The sequence below is a fragment of the Cydia strobilella genome, chromosome Z (assembly GCF_947568885.1).
Source record: "Cydia strobilella chromosome Z, ilCydStro3.1, whole genome shotgun sequence".
NCBI lineage: Eukaryota > Metazoa > Arthropoda > Insecta > Lepidoptera > Tortricidae > Cydia > Cydia strobilella.
The window spans coordinates 40078683-40096414 of record NC_086068.1 but is presented as its reverse complement, the minus strand read 5'-3'; the positions used below and the strand labels follow the sequence as shown (position 1 = coordinate 40096414).

Below are 17732 nucleotides of genomic sequence, written 5' to 3'. Positions count from 1 at the left end.
TTAAATACATATGTTTGTCGACGGATCCTGATCCTGACCTTCGGTGCGCTCGGTGGCGACGAACATGTCCTTGGCCTTGATCATGGCGTATGTGTCGTCGCAGTCCTCGGTGGTGTAGGGGATGTCGTCGTGCGCCACGAAGTCGATCTTGTGCGTCTCCAGGAACGCCTCATCGTACTCCCAAGGCGCGTCGCGCACCACCTGCCACACATACACATAATAAGCTACGATTTTGCAAACTTTTATACATTCTTACATGTCCTGGATCCTCCATTCGCATACTCTCCGACAGTAGAGCAGTCTTGATGGCTCTAAAAATCCATATAGTCAAATCCAAACTTATACACAAATGCCACGAACGATTAATGGAGTTATGTCATAACAATAAGATCACCCTACAATGGATCAAAGGACACAGCGGATCCCGGGGTAACGATGCTGCGGACGAGCTTACCAGGCAATCGAGTGCGGGAGCGATTGGCCCAGAACCGATCCTCCCGATACCGTTCAGCAAGGTACGCTCAATGCTGCTGGCATGTACAGGGAAACTACACACAGAACATTGACTAAACCAGACCGGATGTAGGCAGGCCAAACAAGCCATGCCTGGCATCAACGGTAAGCTCACAAGTGTGCTCCTTCAACTAGGGAAGACCAGACTGAGTATGTTAACCAGTGTCATAACAGGTCATGGACTATTTAACAAACATCTTTTTATAACAGGTGTCACAGACAGTCCACTATGCAGAGGATGCATGGAGACAGAAGAAGCAGCCTCTCACGTGGTGCTGGAATCGGAGTGGCCCCATACAGGGCAAAACATCTCGGATCCCCGAGAGACCTCCCCGAGGTTCTACTCAACATCAAAGGTCTGATAGGATTCCTCGAGGAGCTGGGCTGGCAGGACTAGCCCCCCCCCCCCCCCCCGCCCCCCGATGTCAGGCAAAATAGGCGCCAGTCGTCGAGTTGCGGAAAATCGCCCGTACTACAATACATGTCCTGGATTCTGTAGTTACATCAAATCCGGTGCTTAAGGGGCCCACTGACTATCAGTCCGCCGGACGATATCGGCCTGTCAGTTAGAACAAAAATTTGACAGTTCCGAACAACTGACAGGCCGTTATCATCCGGTGGACTGATAGTCAGTGGGCCCCTTTAGTCGTAGTCGGTGGTGACACTGCCTACGAATCTAGAAGTGCCGGAATCCCGGTAAGGGCATTTATTTGTGTGTTGTCAGTTGTAACGAATATTTATTTCTGTGTTATGGTTTTTTTCTACGTATTTAAGTGTTTCTATATACATATATACAAATTACGTGTCTCACGTCTCACCACAAAATGGCTGCCGAGCTGTTACCTGAGATGTCACTTTTGTTGACAAAACTCGATGAGTAACTAAAATTACAAACACCCGAATTGACAAAAAACATAACGACAATTGCTCTACAACCAACGTGTCGATGAAAAACTAAAACCTATTCTTGAAGAGAACGCAAAACTTAACCTAGAAATTAACACACTCAGAAACAGAGTAAACAAATTGGAAAAATTTACAAAGAAGCATAATTTCTTACTACATGGTATTATGGAGAAGGAGAAAGACCCCTCCGAACTCGTGGAACTAGTGCTAAACATTCTAAACCAACAAAGTGAAAGTGCCAAAACTGATAACTGGGACAAATGGGAAATTAGTAGTGTCCAAAGACTAGGAAGAAAATCCGAAGAAAGAAGCCGACCCATCCTAGTTAGCGTAACATTGGAACGGCGTAAACTGATGGTGCTTAAAAACAATAAAAAGCTCCCAGCCAAAACTTACGCTACTGATGATTACCCTAAGGACGTGCTGGAAAAAAGGAGGGAGCTTAAAATCAAAGCAAAAGAAGAGATAAGCAAAGGAAAAATTGCATATGTGCGCTATGACAAACTAATTGTACGGGACAATCCAAATCCAAATGAAAAACGGAGGAGATCTCCAACTAACTCACCCTCCACTGTGCCAAGCACAGACAAAGGCTCTACAAGCAACCCTAATAAAGTAATAAAAACAAATGCATTTTCACAATGGAGATCTAACAATGACTTGGAAGACGACAAAATCCTATAGCAACCAAAGAACCAATACCACCGGAACGACCCAACAACAAATACTGCATTAACACCCAAATTAAGATCAAAAAACCTAAGCACCCCAACCCGGCTTGTCACCGTGGGGAAAGACGACTATTACCCTCCATCCAACAAAAATTCAACAAAAATTAATTCTAAACACCAAAAGAACACCATCAACACTAACCACATCAAATCACAAGAGAAAACAATATCAAAACAGGATAACTATCTTAAAGTGTGCACTTATAATGTAAGGTCATTATCAACAAAACAAAGAATGTTAGACCTAAACCAAGCATTAGAAAAAATCAAATGGGACATCATAGGACTCGCAGAAACGAGAAAACTGGGATGTGCTACTGAAGAACATACAGAATATATACTGTGCTATCAGGGTGAAACTAAGGGCCTCTATGGAGTGGGTTTCATCATCCAAAAATTATTAAAGAACAATATTTTAAGCTTTAAGGGAATATCAGAAAGAGTCGCATTACTACGAATGAAATTTGAAGATGGACCCCTGTCAATAATACAAGTTTACTCCCCTACTGAGAGCTCAAGTGAAGAACACATCACAAAATTTTACAAGGACTTATCGGAAGCACAAAGCTCAGCTGATAAAAACATAATAATCATCGGGGACTTCAATGCTAAAATTGGACATCCCAAACCAGAAGAAAACACCATAATGGGAAAACATGGATATGGGGAAAGAAATGCCAGGGGCGAACGCCTAATACAGTATGCATATGAGAACAACCTATCTATAATGAATACATACTATAAAAAGAAAGCATCTCGAAGATGGACATGGGTCTCACCTGATAACAACACAAAAAACGAAATCGACTTTATTCTCAGGCCTAAACCAAATACTATAAAAAACATAGAGGTGTTGAACAATGTAAGCTTTCCCTCGGATCATAGACTAGTGAGATGTACTCTTAATACAGAAAAACCTCAAGTCAGTCGAAGAGTGTTTAATACAGTACCCAACAAGCTGAAGAGTGTTCTAGAACGAAGTAACTATATTAAAAATCTAGAAAAATATGTAACAACATCAGAAAATTCACTGGTAGAGTCCGAAGATGTCCAATCCCTAAGTAATAAATTGGAAACAATAATAGCAAAAAGTCTACAATCTACTAAAAAACCAAGCACTACCCAAGACAGAGTTCTTACCAATCAAACACTTAGTCTAATTTCTAGATGACATGAACTATTGACCATGAAGCCAAGAACCAGAGAAATTAAAGAAGAAGTAAAGGTGATATTCAAACAAACAAATAAGGCAATCCGAAAAGACTATGATAGACAATCAGTAATAGAAAGGAACATGTCAAAGTTCAGAAGCTCAAAGAGAGCTTTTAAAGAACTTGCTACTTGCAAAAATTGGATACAATCTTTGAATGATGAAAAGGGAGAAACTAGGGATAGAGATGATATAGCGAAACATGCCACAACTTTCTATGCTGGACTTTACAAAAAACCATTACAGGAGGAAGAAATTAACTATAACTGTGTTACTTCATAAACAATCCCAGAGCAAATAACTATAAATGAGATCCTAAAACATATAAAAAAATTAAAACCTGAGAAAAGCCCAGGAGTAGACAGCATCTCGAATGAAGCCCTAAAAATAGGTGCTCCAATTTTAATAACATATCTAGTAAAACTGTTCAACCTAGTTTAGAAAAACAAGGAAGTACCAAACCAGTGGTGTGAATCCAACATAACACTACTCTACAAGAAAGGGAACCCGCTTGACATCAGCAACTACAGACCTATAAGCCTACTATCAACAATATATAAACTCTTCTCATCAATAATTCTGAGTAGAATAGCTCCAAACATCGACAGAAATCAACCGGTTGAACAGGCAGGATTCAGATCACACTATTCTACAACCGACCACATCCACACCATGGAACAGGTTATTGAAAAATATAAAGAATTTAATAGGCCACTATATATAGCTTTTGTGGACTACTCGAAAGCTTTCGATAGTATAACACAGTCATCTATATTGCTTACCCTAAAAAACAATAATATCAACAACACATATATAGACATAATAAAGAATATTTATTCAAAAAGCACAAGCAGAGTTAAACTAGAAAGGCAAGGCGAACCATTCACAATTGGGAGAGGAGTGAGACAAGGCGACCCACTCTCTCCAAAACTATTTATAGCGGTTCTGGAGGATATTTTCAAGAAAATGGACTGGAATCGAAAAGGAATATGGATATCAAACAAAAAACTAACGCATTTAAGATTTGCTGATGACATAGCCATCTTTAGTGAATCAGCAAAAGACATGGAAAAAATGCTACAAGAACTGGACTTTGAAAGCAAAAAAATTGGCCTGCACATGAATGCATCTAAAACTAAAATCATGTCAAACTACAACAAGAAGACTATCAAAATAGAGGAAAAACCCATAGATTATGTGGAAGACTATGTATATCTGGGAAAATTAGTATCTTTCGCAACAACCAGTAATGAAAATGAAATTGATAGAAGAATAAACACAACCTGGAAGAAATACTGGGCACAAAAAGAAATACTCAAAGGCAATTACAATCTTAACATGAAAAAGATCATAATGGACTCCTGCATTCTTCCAAGTTTGACATATGCATGCCAAACATGGGTTTACACGGAAAGAGCAAAGAACAAAATTCTATCTTGCCAGCATGCAATGGAAAGAAGTATTTTAAATTTAAGAAGAATACAAAAAACAAGAAATATAGACATCCGCAAGAGAACAAAGATAACAGATGCCCTGCAGTTTAGTCTGAAACAAAAGTGGAGGTGGGCAGGTCATGTAGCAAGATATCAAGATCAAAGGTGGACAAATCTTGTAACAAAATGGCCAGGCCCAGCTGGAAAGAGAAGAGCGGGAAGGCAAAGAAAAAGATGAGCAGATGACATTGTACAGGCTGCGGGAAAAAAATGGATGGATGTTGCCACCGACAAAGAGAGGTGGAGACAGATGGAGGAGGCTTATACCCTTGGGGACCACTAATGTGGAATAAAGCTAAATAATAATAATATACATATACATGTTAGCAACACTGTTTGTAAGGATCATTATTTATTAATAGCTTATAGTTTGATAATTTTTTACTTTTACGTTTAGCTTAAAAAAGAGTATCAGTTGACCCTTACTTGTCACTGGTTCCCGCCATCTTGAATTGTTATTAAAAGGCGGGTACACTGTGACAAGGGGCAGTTCGTGTACAGACGAGTTACAGTGTAGACGTTTTGGAATATTTATTGTAAATTGGTTGTTTTTATGTTGGTAGCGAACGAATAAAGTGAAAATATGGTACAAGTATTAGTTTTCATCATCAACCCGGTGGTAACCTAACAATCAGAAGCTGGATCCAACAAAAATCGATAAGATTTTGTTTTGCCACGCCCCACGAACGTAAGGTTTTCTTTCCGTTGGTATCAGTGAGTAAAACATTATTTACCGGAAAGTATGTTAAATTATGGTAAGTCAGTCATAATTTTTATGTATTTATTTTACCTTCTTTCATTTTAAATAAAACTGGTTAGATAATCTATCGTCGTCTAAGATAATATCATTTAATGTAGTAATTTTGGCATATGTATGTGAAGAAAGAACGTACGAACAAATAACAGGTATTCTCAGTAATAAAAATATAGATAGAAGAATAAACACAACCTGGAAGAAATACTGGGCACAAAAAGAAATTCTCAAAGGCAATTACAATCTTAACATGAAAAAGATCATAATGGACTCCTGCATTCTTCCAAGTTTGACATATGCATGCCAAACATGGGTTTACACGGAAAGAGCAAAGAACAAAATTCTATCTTGCCAGCATGCAATGGAAAGAAGTATTTTAAATTTAAGAAGAATACAAAAAACAAAAAATATAGACATCCGCAAGAGAACAAAGATAACAGATGCCCTGCAGTTTAGTCTGAAACAAAAGTGGAGGTGGGCAGGTCATGTAGCAAGATATCAAGATCAAAGGTGGACAAATCTTGTAACAAAATGGCCAGGCCCAGCTGGAAAGAGAAGAGCGGGAAGGCAAAGAAAAAGATGAGCAGATGACATTGTACAGGCTGCGGGAAAAAAATGGATGGATGTTGCCACCGACAAAGAGAGGTGGAGACAGATGGAGGAGGCTTATACCCTTGGGGACCACTAATGTGGAATAAAGCTAAATAATAATAATAATATACATATACATGTTAGCAACACTGTTTGTAAGGATCATTATTTATTAATAGCTTATAGTTTGATCATTTTTTACTTTTACGTTTAGCTTAAAAAAGAGTATCAGTTGACCCTTACTTGTCACTGGTTCCCGCCATCTTGAATTGTTATTAAAAGGCGGGTACACTGTGACAAGGGGCAGTTCGTGTACAGACGAGTTACAGTGTAGACGTTTTGGAATATTTATTGTAAATTGGTTGTTTTTATGTTGGTAGCGAACGAATAAAGTGAAAATATTGGTACAAGTATTAGTTTTCATCATCAACCCGGTGGTAACCTAACAATCAGAAGCTGGATCCAACAAAAATCGATAAGATTTTGTTTTGCCACGCCCCACGAACGTAAGGTTTTCTTTCCGTTGGTATCAGTGAGTAAAACATTATTTACCGGAAAGTATGTTAAATTATGGTAAGTCAGTCATAATTTTTATGTATTTATTTTACCTTCTTTCATTTTAAATAAAACTGGTTAGATAATCTATCGTCGTCTAAGATTATATCATTTAATGTAGTAATTTTGGCATATGTATGTGAAGAAAGAACGTACGAACAAATAACAGGTATTCTCAGTAATAAAAAAAAATATATGAAATTTTAAAATCTACAGTTGTCTATTAAGCGTTTTTGAATACAGCATATGAGTAAGTGAAAAGACGATCGTGTCATTAGAATGTTTCTTATTTTTATTTTATGAAAATCGATTGTACGATGCTGTAACACATCGATTATTTCAAGTTCAGGCTAAGGATTCATCGTTTAGTTTTCTGCGTAGCAAAATAGCATAGCATAGCAGTAGTGTAATAGCAGACTACAGTAGGATATTGTTTTATACACATTTAAAATTTACGATCTGCTGCATCTTGAGGTCAGTTTGTGGTACTAAAATAGGCTAGATGAAAAATTTTCTTTAATGGTATCAATCGATCAGGTTTATTTTTAGGATCATATTCATATTCCTTTATTGATAAAATTACAAATTTTACATGTCATAAATATTAACAAGTAAATATATGTCAGTTTAATTACAATTCGTCCAATGTCTATATGGGACCCATTGCATTAAAGCAATACAAAAGTCAGAATTGATAGTCAAAGTCCGACAGTCGTACTTCACTCGCGAAACGGTCCTAACAAAACGATATGAACTTGACGTCAAGGTCACTGTGAGCCCAACTTGAATGTATGGAAAATAAGTAAAATTGCGATTTTGTCTGTGAAATATTGCGTTTATGCATATCGTTGCTATACAATCTTTTTTTGGATAAAATGTAAGGAATCGAATAGTACCCTTACTTTATTCCTTTTTGGAAGTTGACAAAAACTAGATTTTGAAACTTAGATCCTGTATTTGCTTATCATTTCCATATATTATTTTAATATTCATATTATTGCGATTAATTGCTCATTTGCTATCTATTTTACTAGATTTTGTTACACAATTTAACATGTGTCATCATCCCTATTGTATAAATACACTGACTTAGTAGCCGTGAAACCGATGAGTGAACTAAAATGATAACTTGTCAATTGAATGTCTCTTAATTAATGCTGCGTTTGAATAAGAAATGCCTCGAGTTCCAAGTGGTTAAACGCGATTTGCGTCAGTGTCATAATTGTCCCGAATGCAATAAATATTTTCATAATAATTAATGATGTAGCTGTCGAAAAACGAACCTTATTCTAATTTTGCCAACTCTGGTATGTTAAATCTCCAAGTTATGGAGCAGAGCATATGTCGTATTTTCCATATTGTACACTCCTCATGATATATATATCTCGTTACTATATGCGCTGAGCATTCAATTATTTTTGTGTCAATGTACCTAGCTATACACCTACTTATGTAACCCAATATTCATATGCAAATAAATCATTCATCATTCATACGAGGTCGTTGGGAAGTCGATATTATTATTGGATTAACTCGCATATTTTGAAAATTTAAAAACTCATTTACCCGTTTTCTATTATTTATTGAGAATATTTTGAATGTCGTATAGTGTATTATATGGCAGTAACTACATTTTATTATTTATGATTTGTAATAATACTAATTCATACGTAAATAAAAAAAATAAGGGACCTTAATTGGAATCATATAATATATATAATGCGTAAAAAATGGGCCTTGCCCCGCTGCCGGCGGCCAGGTTAGGTTTTTTATAATGTGTTTAAATATTTTTTGTACTGTTTTGTAAGTGCTTTTATATTTTACTTTAATATCCATATTATAAAAACACTAACTTAAGATGAAAGACAAATATAGAGAATATATTGCGTAATATGTAGTCGGTTATGTAGTCAAGTCACATGTAGAGTCACATGTAGTCACATATAGTCACATGTAGAGTCACATGTAGAGTCACTTGTAGAGTCACTTGTAGAGTCACTTGTAGAGTCACTTGTAGTCACATGTAGTCACATGTAGAGTCATATGTACAGTCAGAGCTATATTGAGTAATTCTCATAAATAGAAATGATGGCATACGTGTAGACGCTAGTACCAATAAATACGAACAAACATCTTGTGAAATCGATGTGTATAGTTACCGCACGTGGATGAACGTGTGAGACCTTGAAGTGCGTGGATGAAGACGCTAGACTTTTATTACAACTCTCATAAACATATTTACAACACTAAAATAATGAGTCAACCATGTAGATATGTATAACATACAAATAAACAATAATGATAAAAGGAAAAACTTAATGTCGCTACACGCTAATATGTGGAGTTCTCATTCAAGTGCAATTTAGATTAAAACTGAATAAATTACAGATAATGTGAATGAAATATCATATTACATGTGTTATACATTACTCGTACTTGTATTTTTGTGTACACCTACAAAAAAAAATAAGACGAAGGAGTTATATACTTGACTAATAAAGGGAACGCAGCGTTATTAACGCTCGTTCATAAATATAAAGGAAATCGATATACGCGTACATTAGTGATACCTGTTTTCTTAATTTTCAATTTGAACTTGAGCGCGTTAGCCATAGAATTGAGACATTCCATATATATATGAAAACTCTGCTTATTACTGAGGAGATATGATAAAATCTTTGCAAAAGAAATAACATGATCTTATAAGTTTCGTTCATAAGAGAATTTCATTTCTTCCATTATTTAAATCACCATAGTGACATGTAATTATGTACATATAAAATAGTAATATAATAAGGTGCTTCGTTTTCAATATGCTGTTTCTGTTCAATATTATCTTGACAAGTAAACATGATGTAAATTCTAGTCTCATATTTTATATTCTAATATGTAGTGTATTTGATAACTGATAATTCAGAAGAAAGTACCATTTATCCAAATGTCAATTTCAATACAACTAATAAATTGACAAAAAAATCTTAATTTAAAAACGGTTCTTAATTTGAATAATTATTTACGAATACCTATCTCGATATAGTAAAATAGATTAAAAAAATAATATGCAAGATAAATTGTATTCGACATATACCTAGTCGGCTCATAAGTTCTGTCACTGGCCTTTAAAATTTAAATTTGGAACTCCTAAAACAAAAACCGTTCTGCATTTGAATTTCGAATCTTTATTAAATATTTGAGTAGTATAATTTTGCAATTTTCTGTTTTCTTCAACATGGAGTGGACGCTTAAAGATCGCCGTACCGCAATAATTGCACTATATCGTTGTGGTCACTCGCCGACTAAAATTTTTAAGCTACTTGAAAATTTAAAATTCTCTAAGATTTGTGTATCGTACCATAGAAAGATACAGTGAGGTCTCTAGTTTAAATGACAAGAAAAGAAGCGGTCGTCCGCGTACAGCTAGGACTCCAGCGGTTGTACAAGCAATTAGGGCACGCATTGCCAGAAATCCCGCTAGGAAACAAAAAGTTATGGCCCTCCAGATGGGTTTGAGCAAAAACACGGTGAAAAGAGTGCTTAATCAAGACCTGAGACTTCGTGCTTATAAACGAAAAACTGGCCATCTTCTCAATGGTCGGCTTAAAGCTTTAAGGCTTAAAAGATCTAAAGCTTTATTGAAGAAGTACGCTAAAAATAAACACCGTTGTATACTGTTTTCGGACGAGAAAATTTTTGACATAGAAGAAAACTGTAATAAACAAAATGATAGAGTGTACGCTCGCAATAGTAAAGAAGCGTCTAATAGCATTCCCCGTATTCAAAGAGGTCATCACCCTTCATCTGTGATGGTTTGGCTGGGAGTTTCTTATGCGGGCGTCACTAGTATGCATTTTTGTGAGAAAGGAGTAAAAACTAGTGCCAAAGTGTACCAAGACACGGTGTTGACTAATATTGTGAAACCACTATCCCATACGATGTTTCTAAACCAGCATTGGGTTTTCCAGCAGGACTCTGCTCCAGCCCATAAGGCAAAGTCTACACAAGCCTGGCTCGCCTCCAATAAAATCGACTTTATACGGCATGAAGATTGGCCCTCCTCTAGCCCAGATCTTAATCCTTTAGACTATAAAATATGGCAGTATTTAGAGGAAAAGGTGTGCTCAAAACCTCATGCAAATCTAGACTCGCTGAAAAAATCTCTTGCTACGGCAGTGGCCAATATCGACATGAAAGTGGTGCGTGAATCCATTGACGACTGGCCACGAAGACTTCAAGCCTGTGTAGATAATTATGGCGGTCATTTTGAATAAATGTTATACATTTAGATTCTCTAGTTTATAAGCTTTCAAACGCTGTACAAATTATACGGAATAAACTTAAACTTTTGATTTTATTTGATACTATATGACAGAACTTATGAGCCGACTAGGTATACCCACACTTTATTTTGCCCAGGGTTTTATACGTGAATTATGAGTATTATGACAGTAATATTAATAAAGTCTTGTTTTCGTAAAGCCAAAATAATAAAAAAAAAAATATTCCAAGCATACATATTGAAATAATTACATGCATTAATTGTGGAATCTGGAATTTAGTCTGAATAACGAATTAGGATAACAAATGCACCGTCATACCTATTACAGTTTATTTCTAAAAAAAATACGATTATATTTGGAAATTAAATACTTTTAACAAAGTAATTAATTAAATTCATCTTTTTTTGTGACTAGGAATTTGTTCTTGTAATGAATCACTCGTTAGTTTATGTGATGTTCTTAAATTTGGTTGAGTATTCATGAGTCTTTAATGGCTATAATAATGACCTAAAGCGGGTAACCGTCAAAGTAATATAATTTAAAAGAAATTATCGAATAATCTTAATATTGAAACGGGACTTACTCGTTTACACTTCCGTTTATTAAGTATATGAATGAAATATTGTCAAATAATGGGTAGCCTAAACCAAACAACATAATTTGTTACTCATAATTATTATTACTATCAAGAGGTTTTTTATCTCAGCATATGCTTGCATTCATGTTGACTACGGGTTGGACCCGAAGATATAAAATCAAAACCATGCATTGTTTATATAGGTGTAAGACTTATTATGTTAAACTTTCATTATTAAACGTTATTGCACAATACATGATATAATACATGACTAAATGACTAATAAATTGTGGACTATGTGACTTTAATAATTAGGTAAAATACTCGGTAGCCATGTCGTTTATGTACGAAAATATCTGAAACGTGTAGCAATATTAATCCATTACAAACTTAAATCGATATGACTACTAAACCAACAAATGAAATAAATCAATAAAATAAAACCACGAGTCTTAAGTATTCAATAATAATTTGAAAGGAAGTCTTGAAATATCGTCAATACCAAAGGTTTTACTATTGCTCAAGTACTGTTGACAATAGGAACATCGTAATATGGACAATATTCAACACTGCCTTACTGTTGGTTGTTAACTTATTAAAAATATTTGATAGATGAAATGTTTATTCAGGATAGTACATACATCTTGATAATTATTATAGATATTACTATTCATTTTTTAATAATAAGTTATATTTGTTGTCTGATCTCTATTTGGTACCTGCGAGGACATGTTATTCCAGGTTGCTTTGTTATTATTAGAAGATATATATTTGCTATCGCAAACTTCTGGCGATTTGTGAATACATAGTTTAGAAAAAAACTCGTGACCAGCTCAAACTTGCTGACATGTCATTAAATAAAGTGTAACTAAAAAATAATACTAATAATATTTACATGATTAGAATAAGCGCAACATAGTCTGCGTTATATGTAGTATTTATGTTGGTGTGATATTTATAACATTTATATTCAATTCAGGTACTGAAATATGCCGTATACTGCGGTGATCAGTGATTAAGCAAGAAAATATATCTGAACTGAAATATGCCGTGAATTCGGTGATCAGTGATGATACGAAAATGAATGTTTATGCTGAAATATGCGGTGAATTCTGTGATCAGTGATGATACGAAAATGAATGTTTATGCTGAAATATGCCGTATACTGCGGTGATCAGTGATTAAACAAGAAAATATATCTGAACTGAAATATGCCGTGAATTCTGTGATCAGTGATGATACGAAAATGAATGTTTATGCTGAAATATGCCGTATACTGCGGTGATCAGTGATTAAACAAGAAAATATATCTGAACTGAAATATGCCGTGAATTCGGTGATCAGTGATGATACGAAAATGAATGTTTATGCTAAAATATGCCGTGAATTCGGTGATCAGTGATGATACGAAAATGAATGTTTATGCTGAAATATGGCGTATACTGCGGTGATCAGTGAATAAACAAGAAAATATATCTGAACTGAAATATGCCGTGAATTCGGTGATCAGTGATGATACGAAAATGAATGTTTATGCTGAAATATGCCGTGAATTCGGTGATCGGTGATGATACGATAATGAATATTTGTGCTGAAATATGCCGTGCAATGCAGTGATCAGTGAATAAATGAAAGAAAATGTTTGTTCTGAAATATGCCGTGTAATGCGGTGATCAGTGACAAAATGAGAATGAATGTTTGTACTGAAATATCATCATTATTTCTGTTTTGGAAATGCACCTGTCGTTTAACGTGACAAGACTGGCGGATACCTTTAAATAATCACTTAAGAGGCCTTATTCCTACAAACGAGCGTATTTTGCAAAATGCTTCCTTTTTCATTCAACATTACGACGTAACTATTAGTATTTATTCAAAAACTGTTAACGTTCTTAAATAATCATTTCCTAAACTAGCGGCTGAAATAATTAAAGTTTGCATTTTCTCTATTTAAACCTAAAATAAATGAGTTTTCCTGGGAGTATTTTTCAAAATTTGCAGTGAAAGGTGTCATTTCGGTTGCCAATTTTGCAGTAAACAAGAATCATTTGGTACATGAATGATTACAATTCAATTCACCATATCTTGTACGAGGGGCTAAAATGTTTGAAAATCAAAGATTCATTTAAAAAAATTGATAAATAACCTTCCGAGTTTTCTTCATTTTTTCGGTGAAAACAGGGTCGCATTATATTTTTTTATCTCAAATTGTACTTATATTTTGCCCTCAAAATAATATTATAGCAAACTCTAACTTTATGTGAACCCATAAAAAAATAATCATAACTATAGGACCTATTTTACCGTAAATTTAAATATTTTTAAAAGACGTATAAATCACGCTGCACCGACACTGCGCGCTCAGTCTCCGCCGGGCGCGCTTAGGGGACGGACCTGTGCTCGATCGTCAGGCGTTTGTTTCGTTCGTAATCAACGAGCTAGTTCCGAGAAGTGGTGTATACTGCGATTAGAAAATCTTGATCCTTAGGTGATCAATGTAATCATAGGTACATTTTATAGCACAAATATTAAATTTTTTCGCCTAGGTGATCGGGTCTGTTCAGGGTGCCTAGCCAAGATGCCAACAGTTTAGGTACCTATAGTTTACATTAAAACCAAATCTGTAGCTGGCCTCTGAATGGGTAGTAGAAACGGGTTCCGTATGTCTTTCCCTTTCCAGATGACCAAGGTGCCTAGCCAATATGCCAACCGTTTAGGTACCTAGAATATAGTTTACATTAAAACCAAATCTGTAGCTGGCCTCTAAAATAGGTCGTAGAAACGCGTTCCTTGTATCTTTCGCTTTCTAGATGACCAGGGTGCCTAGCCAAGATGCCAACCGTTTAGGTACCTATAGTTTACATTAAAACCAAATCTGTAGCTGGCCTCTGAATGGGTAGTAGAAACGGGTTCCGTATGTCTTTCCCTTTCCAGATGACCAAGGTGCCTAGCCAAGATGCCAACCGTTTAGGTACCTAGAATATAATTTACATTAAAACCAAATCTGTAGCTGGTCTCTAAAATGGGTAGTAGAAACGCGTTCCTTGTATCTTTCGCTTTCTAGATGACCAGGGTGCCTAGCCAAGATGCCAACCGTTTAGGTACCTATAGTTTACATTAAAACCAAATCTGTAGCTGGCCTCTGGATAGGTAGTAAAAACGGGTTCCGTATGTCTTTCCCTTTCCAGATGACTAAGGTGCCTAGCCAAGATGCCAACCGTTTAGGTACCTATAGTTTACATTAAAACCAAATCTGTAGCTGGCCTCTGAATGGGTAGTAGAAACGGGTTCCGTATGTCTTTCCCTTTCCAGATGACCAAGGTGCCTAGCCAATATGCCAACCGTTTAGGTACCTAGAATATAGTTTACATTAAAACCAAATCTGTAGCTGGCCTCTAAAATAGGTCGTAGAAACGCGTTCCTTGTATCTTTCGCTTTCTAGATGACCAGGGTGCCTAGCCAAGATGCCAACCGTTTCGGTACCTATAGTTTACATTAAAACCAAATCTGTAGCTGGCCTCTGGATGGGTAGTAGAAACGGGTTCCGTATGTCTTTCCCTTTCCAGATGACTAAGGTGCCTAGCCAAGATGCCAACCGTTTAGGTACCTATAGTTTACATTAAAACCAAATCTGTAGCTGGCCTCTGGATGGGTAGTAGAAACGGGTTCCGTATGTCTTTCCCTTTCCAGATGACTAAGGTGCCTAGCCAATATGCCAACCGTTTAGGTACCTAGAATATAGTTTACATTAAAACCAATTCTGTTGCTGGCCTCTAAAATGGGTCGTAGAAACGCGTTCCTTGTATCTTTCGCTTTCTAGATGACCAGGGTGCCTAGCCAAGATGCCAACCGTTTAGGTACCTATAGTTTACATTAAAACCAAATCTGTAGCTGGCCTCTGAATGGGTAGTAGAAACGGGTTCCGTATGTCTTTCCCTTTCCAGATGACCAAGGTGCCTAGCCAAGATGCCAACTGTTTACGCTCCGTAGCGAACGAAACGCAACCGTCTCTGTCGCACTAATATGGAAGAGTGATAGAGAGCGATTACCCTATCGTTCGCTGCGGAACGAACGACTGGCATCTTGGCTAGGCACCCAGGTTTAGGTACCTATAGTTTAAATCAAAACCAAATCTATAGCTGGCCACTGTAATGGGTAATAGAAACGCGTTCCGTATGTGTTACGCTTTGCAGATGACCAGGGTGCCTAACCAAGATGCCAACTGTTTACGCTCCGTAGCGAACGAAACGCAACCGTGTCTGTCGCACTAATATGGAAGAGTGATAGAGAGCGATTACCCTATCGTTCGCTGCGGAACGAACGACTGGCATCTTGGCTAGGCACCCAGGTTTAGGTACCTATAGTTTACATTAAAACCAAATCTATAGCTGGCCACTGTAATGGGTAATAGAAACGCGTTCCGTATGTGTTTCGCTTTGCAGATGACCAGGGTGCCTAGCCAAGATGCCAACCGTTTACGCTCCATAGCGAACGAAACGCAACCGTCTCTGTCGCACTAATATGGAAGAGTGATAGAGAGAAATTACCCTATCGTTCGCTACGGAACGAACGACTGGCATCTTGGCTAGGTACTTTGATTATCTGGAAAGCAAAACACATGCGGAACGCGGTTCTATTACCCATTTCAGTGGCCACCTACAGATTTGGTTTTAAGTGGTTTTAACGTAAACTGTAGGTACTAAACCCGAGTGCCTAGCCAAGATTCCAGTCGTTCGTTCCGAAGCGAACAATAGCGTAATCTCTCTCTATCACTCTTCAATATTAGTGCGACAGAGACAGTTACGTTTCGTTTGCTACGCCATAAACGGTTGGCATCTTGGCTAGGCACCCTGGTCATTTGGAAAATGAAAGACATACGGATCGCGTTTCTATTACCCTTTTCAGAGGCCAGCTGCAGATTTGGTTTTAATGTAAACTATAAGTACCTAAACGGTTAGCATCTTGGCTAGGCACCCCGGTCATCTCTGGGTACAAGTATGTATATGTTCTTAACATAATAAATTGAAATTACTACTACCATGCATATAAAATAAAATAAAAGAGTGGCTATAACAATAAAAATAATGTTACTTGCTATTGAAATCGACAAAGATCAAGATTATTCTTCTCTGCGTTCAAAACGCGTTATAGTTGCCGGCGCTCGCGTACCGCGCGTCAACGCCATCTATTGAGTGTTATTTCGTGAAATCGATGAACGCTCCAGGGAATAAGGGCTCTTAATCCCCTTTTGTCGATGATGATGATAATTTAATGATGGAAAAACACAGATCAAAAAGAAGTCTCAATAAGTCACAGAGAATATTAAACGCTTCCTGAGCGTTGTTCGAGCTAATAAACTCACAAAAGGAGAGAGCCGTTATACTATCATGAAACTTTCTAATATTATCTCTACAATAGTCTTGATTTCATTAAAGGTTTAAAGCAATTGATTGTGCCAGGTCATGATCAGATGATTCAAGTTGCGTTTTGAGTATGAGATCTCGTCTACGGTGACGTGACGCGTATATATAAGAAGAAATGTGAGGTCTCGTCTACGGTGACGAGTACACATAAGAATGCATAAGTGCTCTCGTCTACAGTGACGTATACAAATAAGAAAAACGTGTGATCTCGTCTACGATGACGAGTACACATAAGAAGGTATGAGTGATCACGTCTACGGTGACGAGTACACATAAGAAGGTATAGATGATCTCGTCTACGGTGAATTAGACACATGAGAAGGTGTGTGACCTCGTCTACGGTGACGTCCACCAAAGAAGGAGCGTGTGATCACGTTAAAGGTGACGTGCACACTTGCAAGGAATCGACGTCTACGCTGAAAAATTGTATAAATAAATCGACGACGATGAGTGTACAAGTTTTGAAATAATGGATTGGATTATAAAAGTGATACATTGTCCTAGAAAGTCTTATTTTATTTTAGTTTCATTTTTATATGATTATTGCTTATTAATGATGTATAAGATTAAAGTTACATTTTAGAAGACTAGTCTTGTTAGACGTGTTTATTGAAATTAAATCCTTAATTTTGTAGAGATTCAAAATAATTGTATGAGGCCATACGCCTTTTGTAGAATGGCCGAGCATTAATCGGAATTCGG

General features: G+C 36.7%; 2 protein-coding genes across 5 annotated transcripts in view; one reads left to right on the top strand and one right to left on the bottom strand.

The window, feature by feature from the left end:
• The window catches only part of LOC134754883 (choline-phosphate cytidylyltransferase B-like), a 177098-nt gene that overhangs the window by 7391 nt on the left and 151975 nt on the right, over positions 1–17732 (bottom strand). For all 4 annotated transcript variants that reach the window (XM_063691343.1, XM_063691345.1, XM_063691342.1 and 1 more), the window contains exon 5: positions 39–201. In XM_063691343.1, coding sequence (XP_063547413.1) covers positions 39–201 — 163 coding nt within the window. The remainder of the gene's footprint in view (positions 1–38; positions 202–17732) is intronic.
• The window catches only part of LOC134754852 (serine/threonine-protein kinase polo), a 466060-nt gene that overhangs the window by 299614 nt on the left and 148714 nt on the right, over positions 1–17732 (top strand). The gene's annotated exons all lie outside the window — the stretch shown is intronic.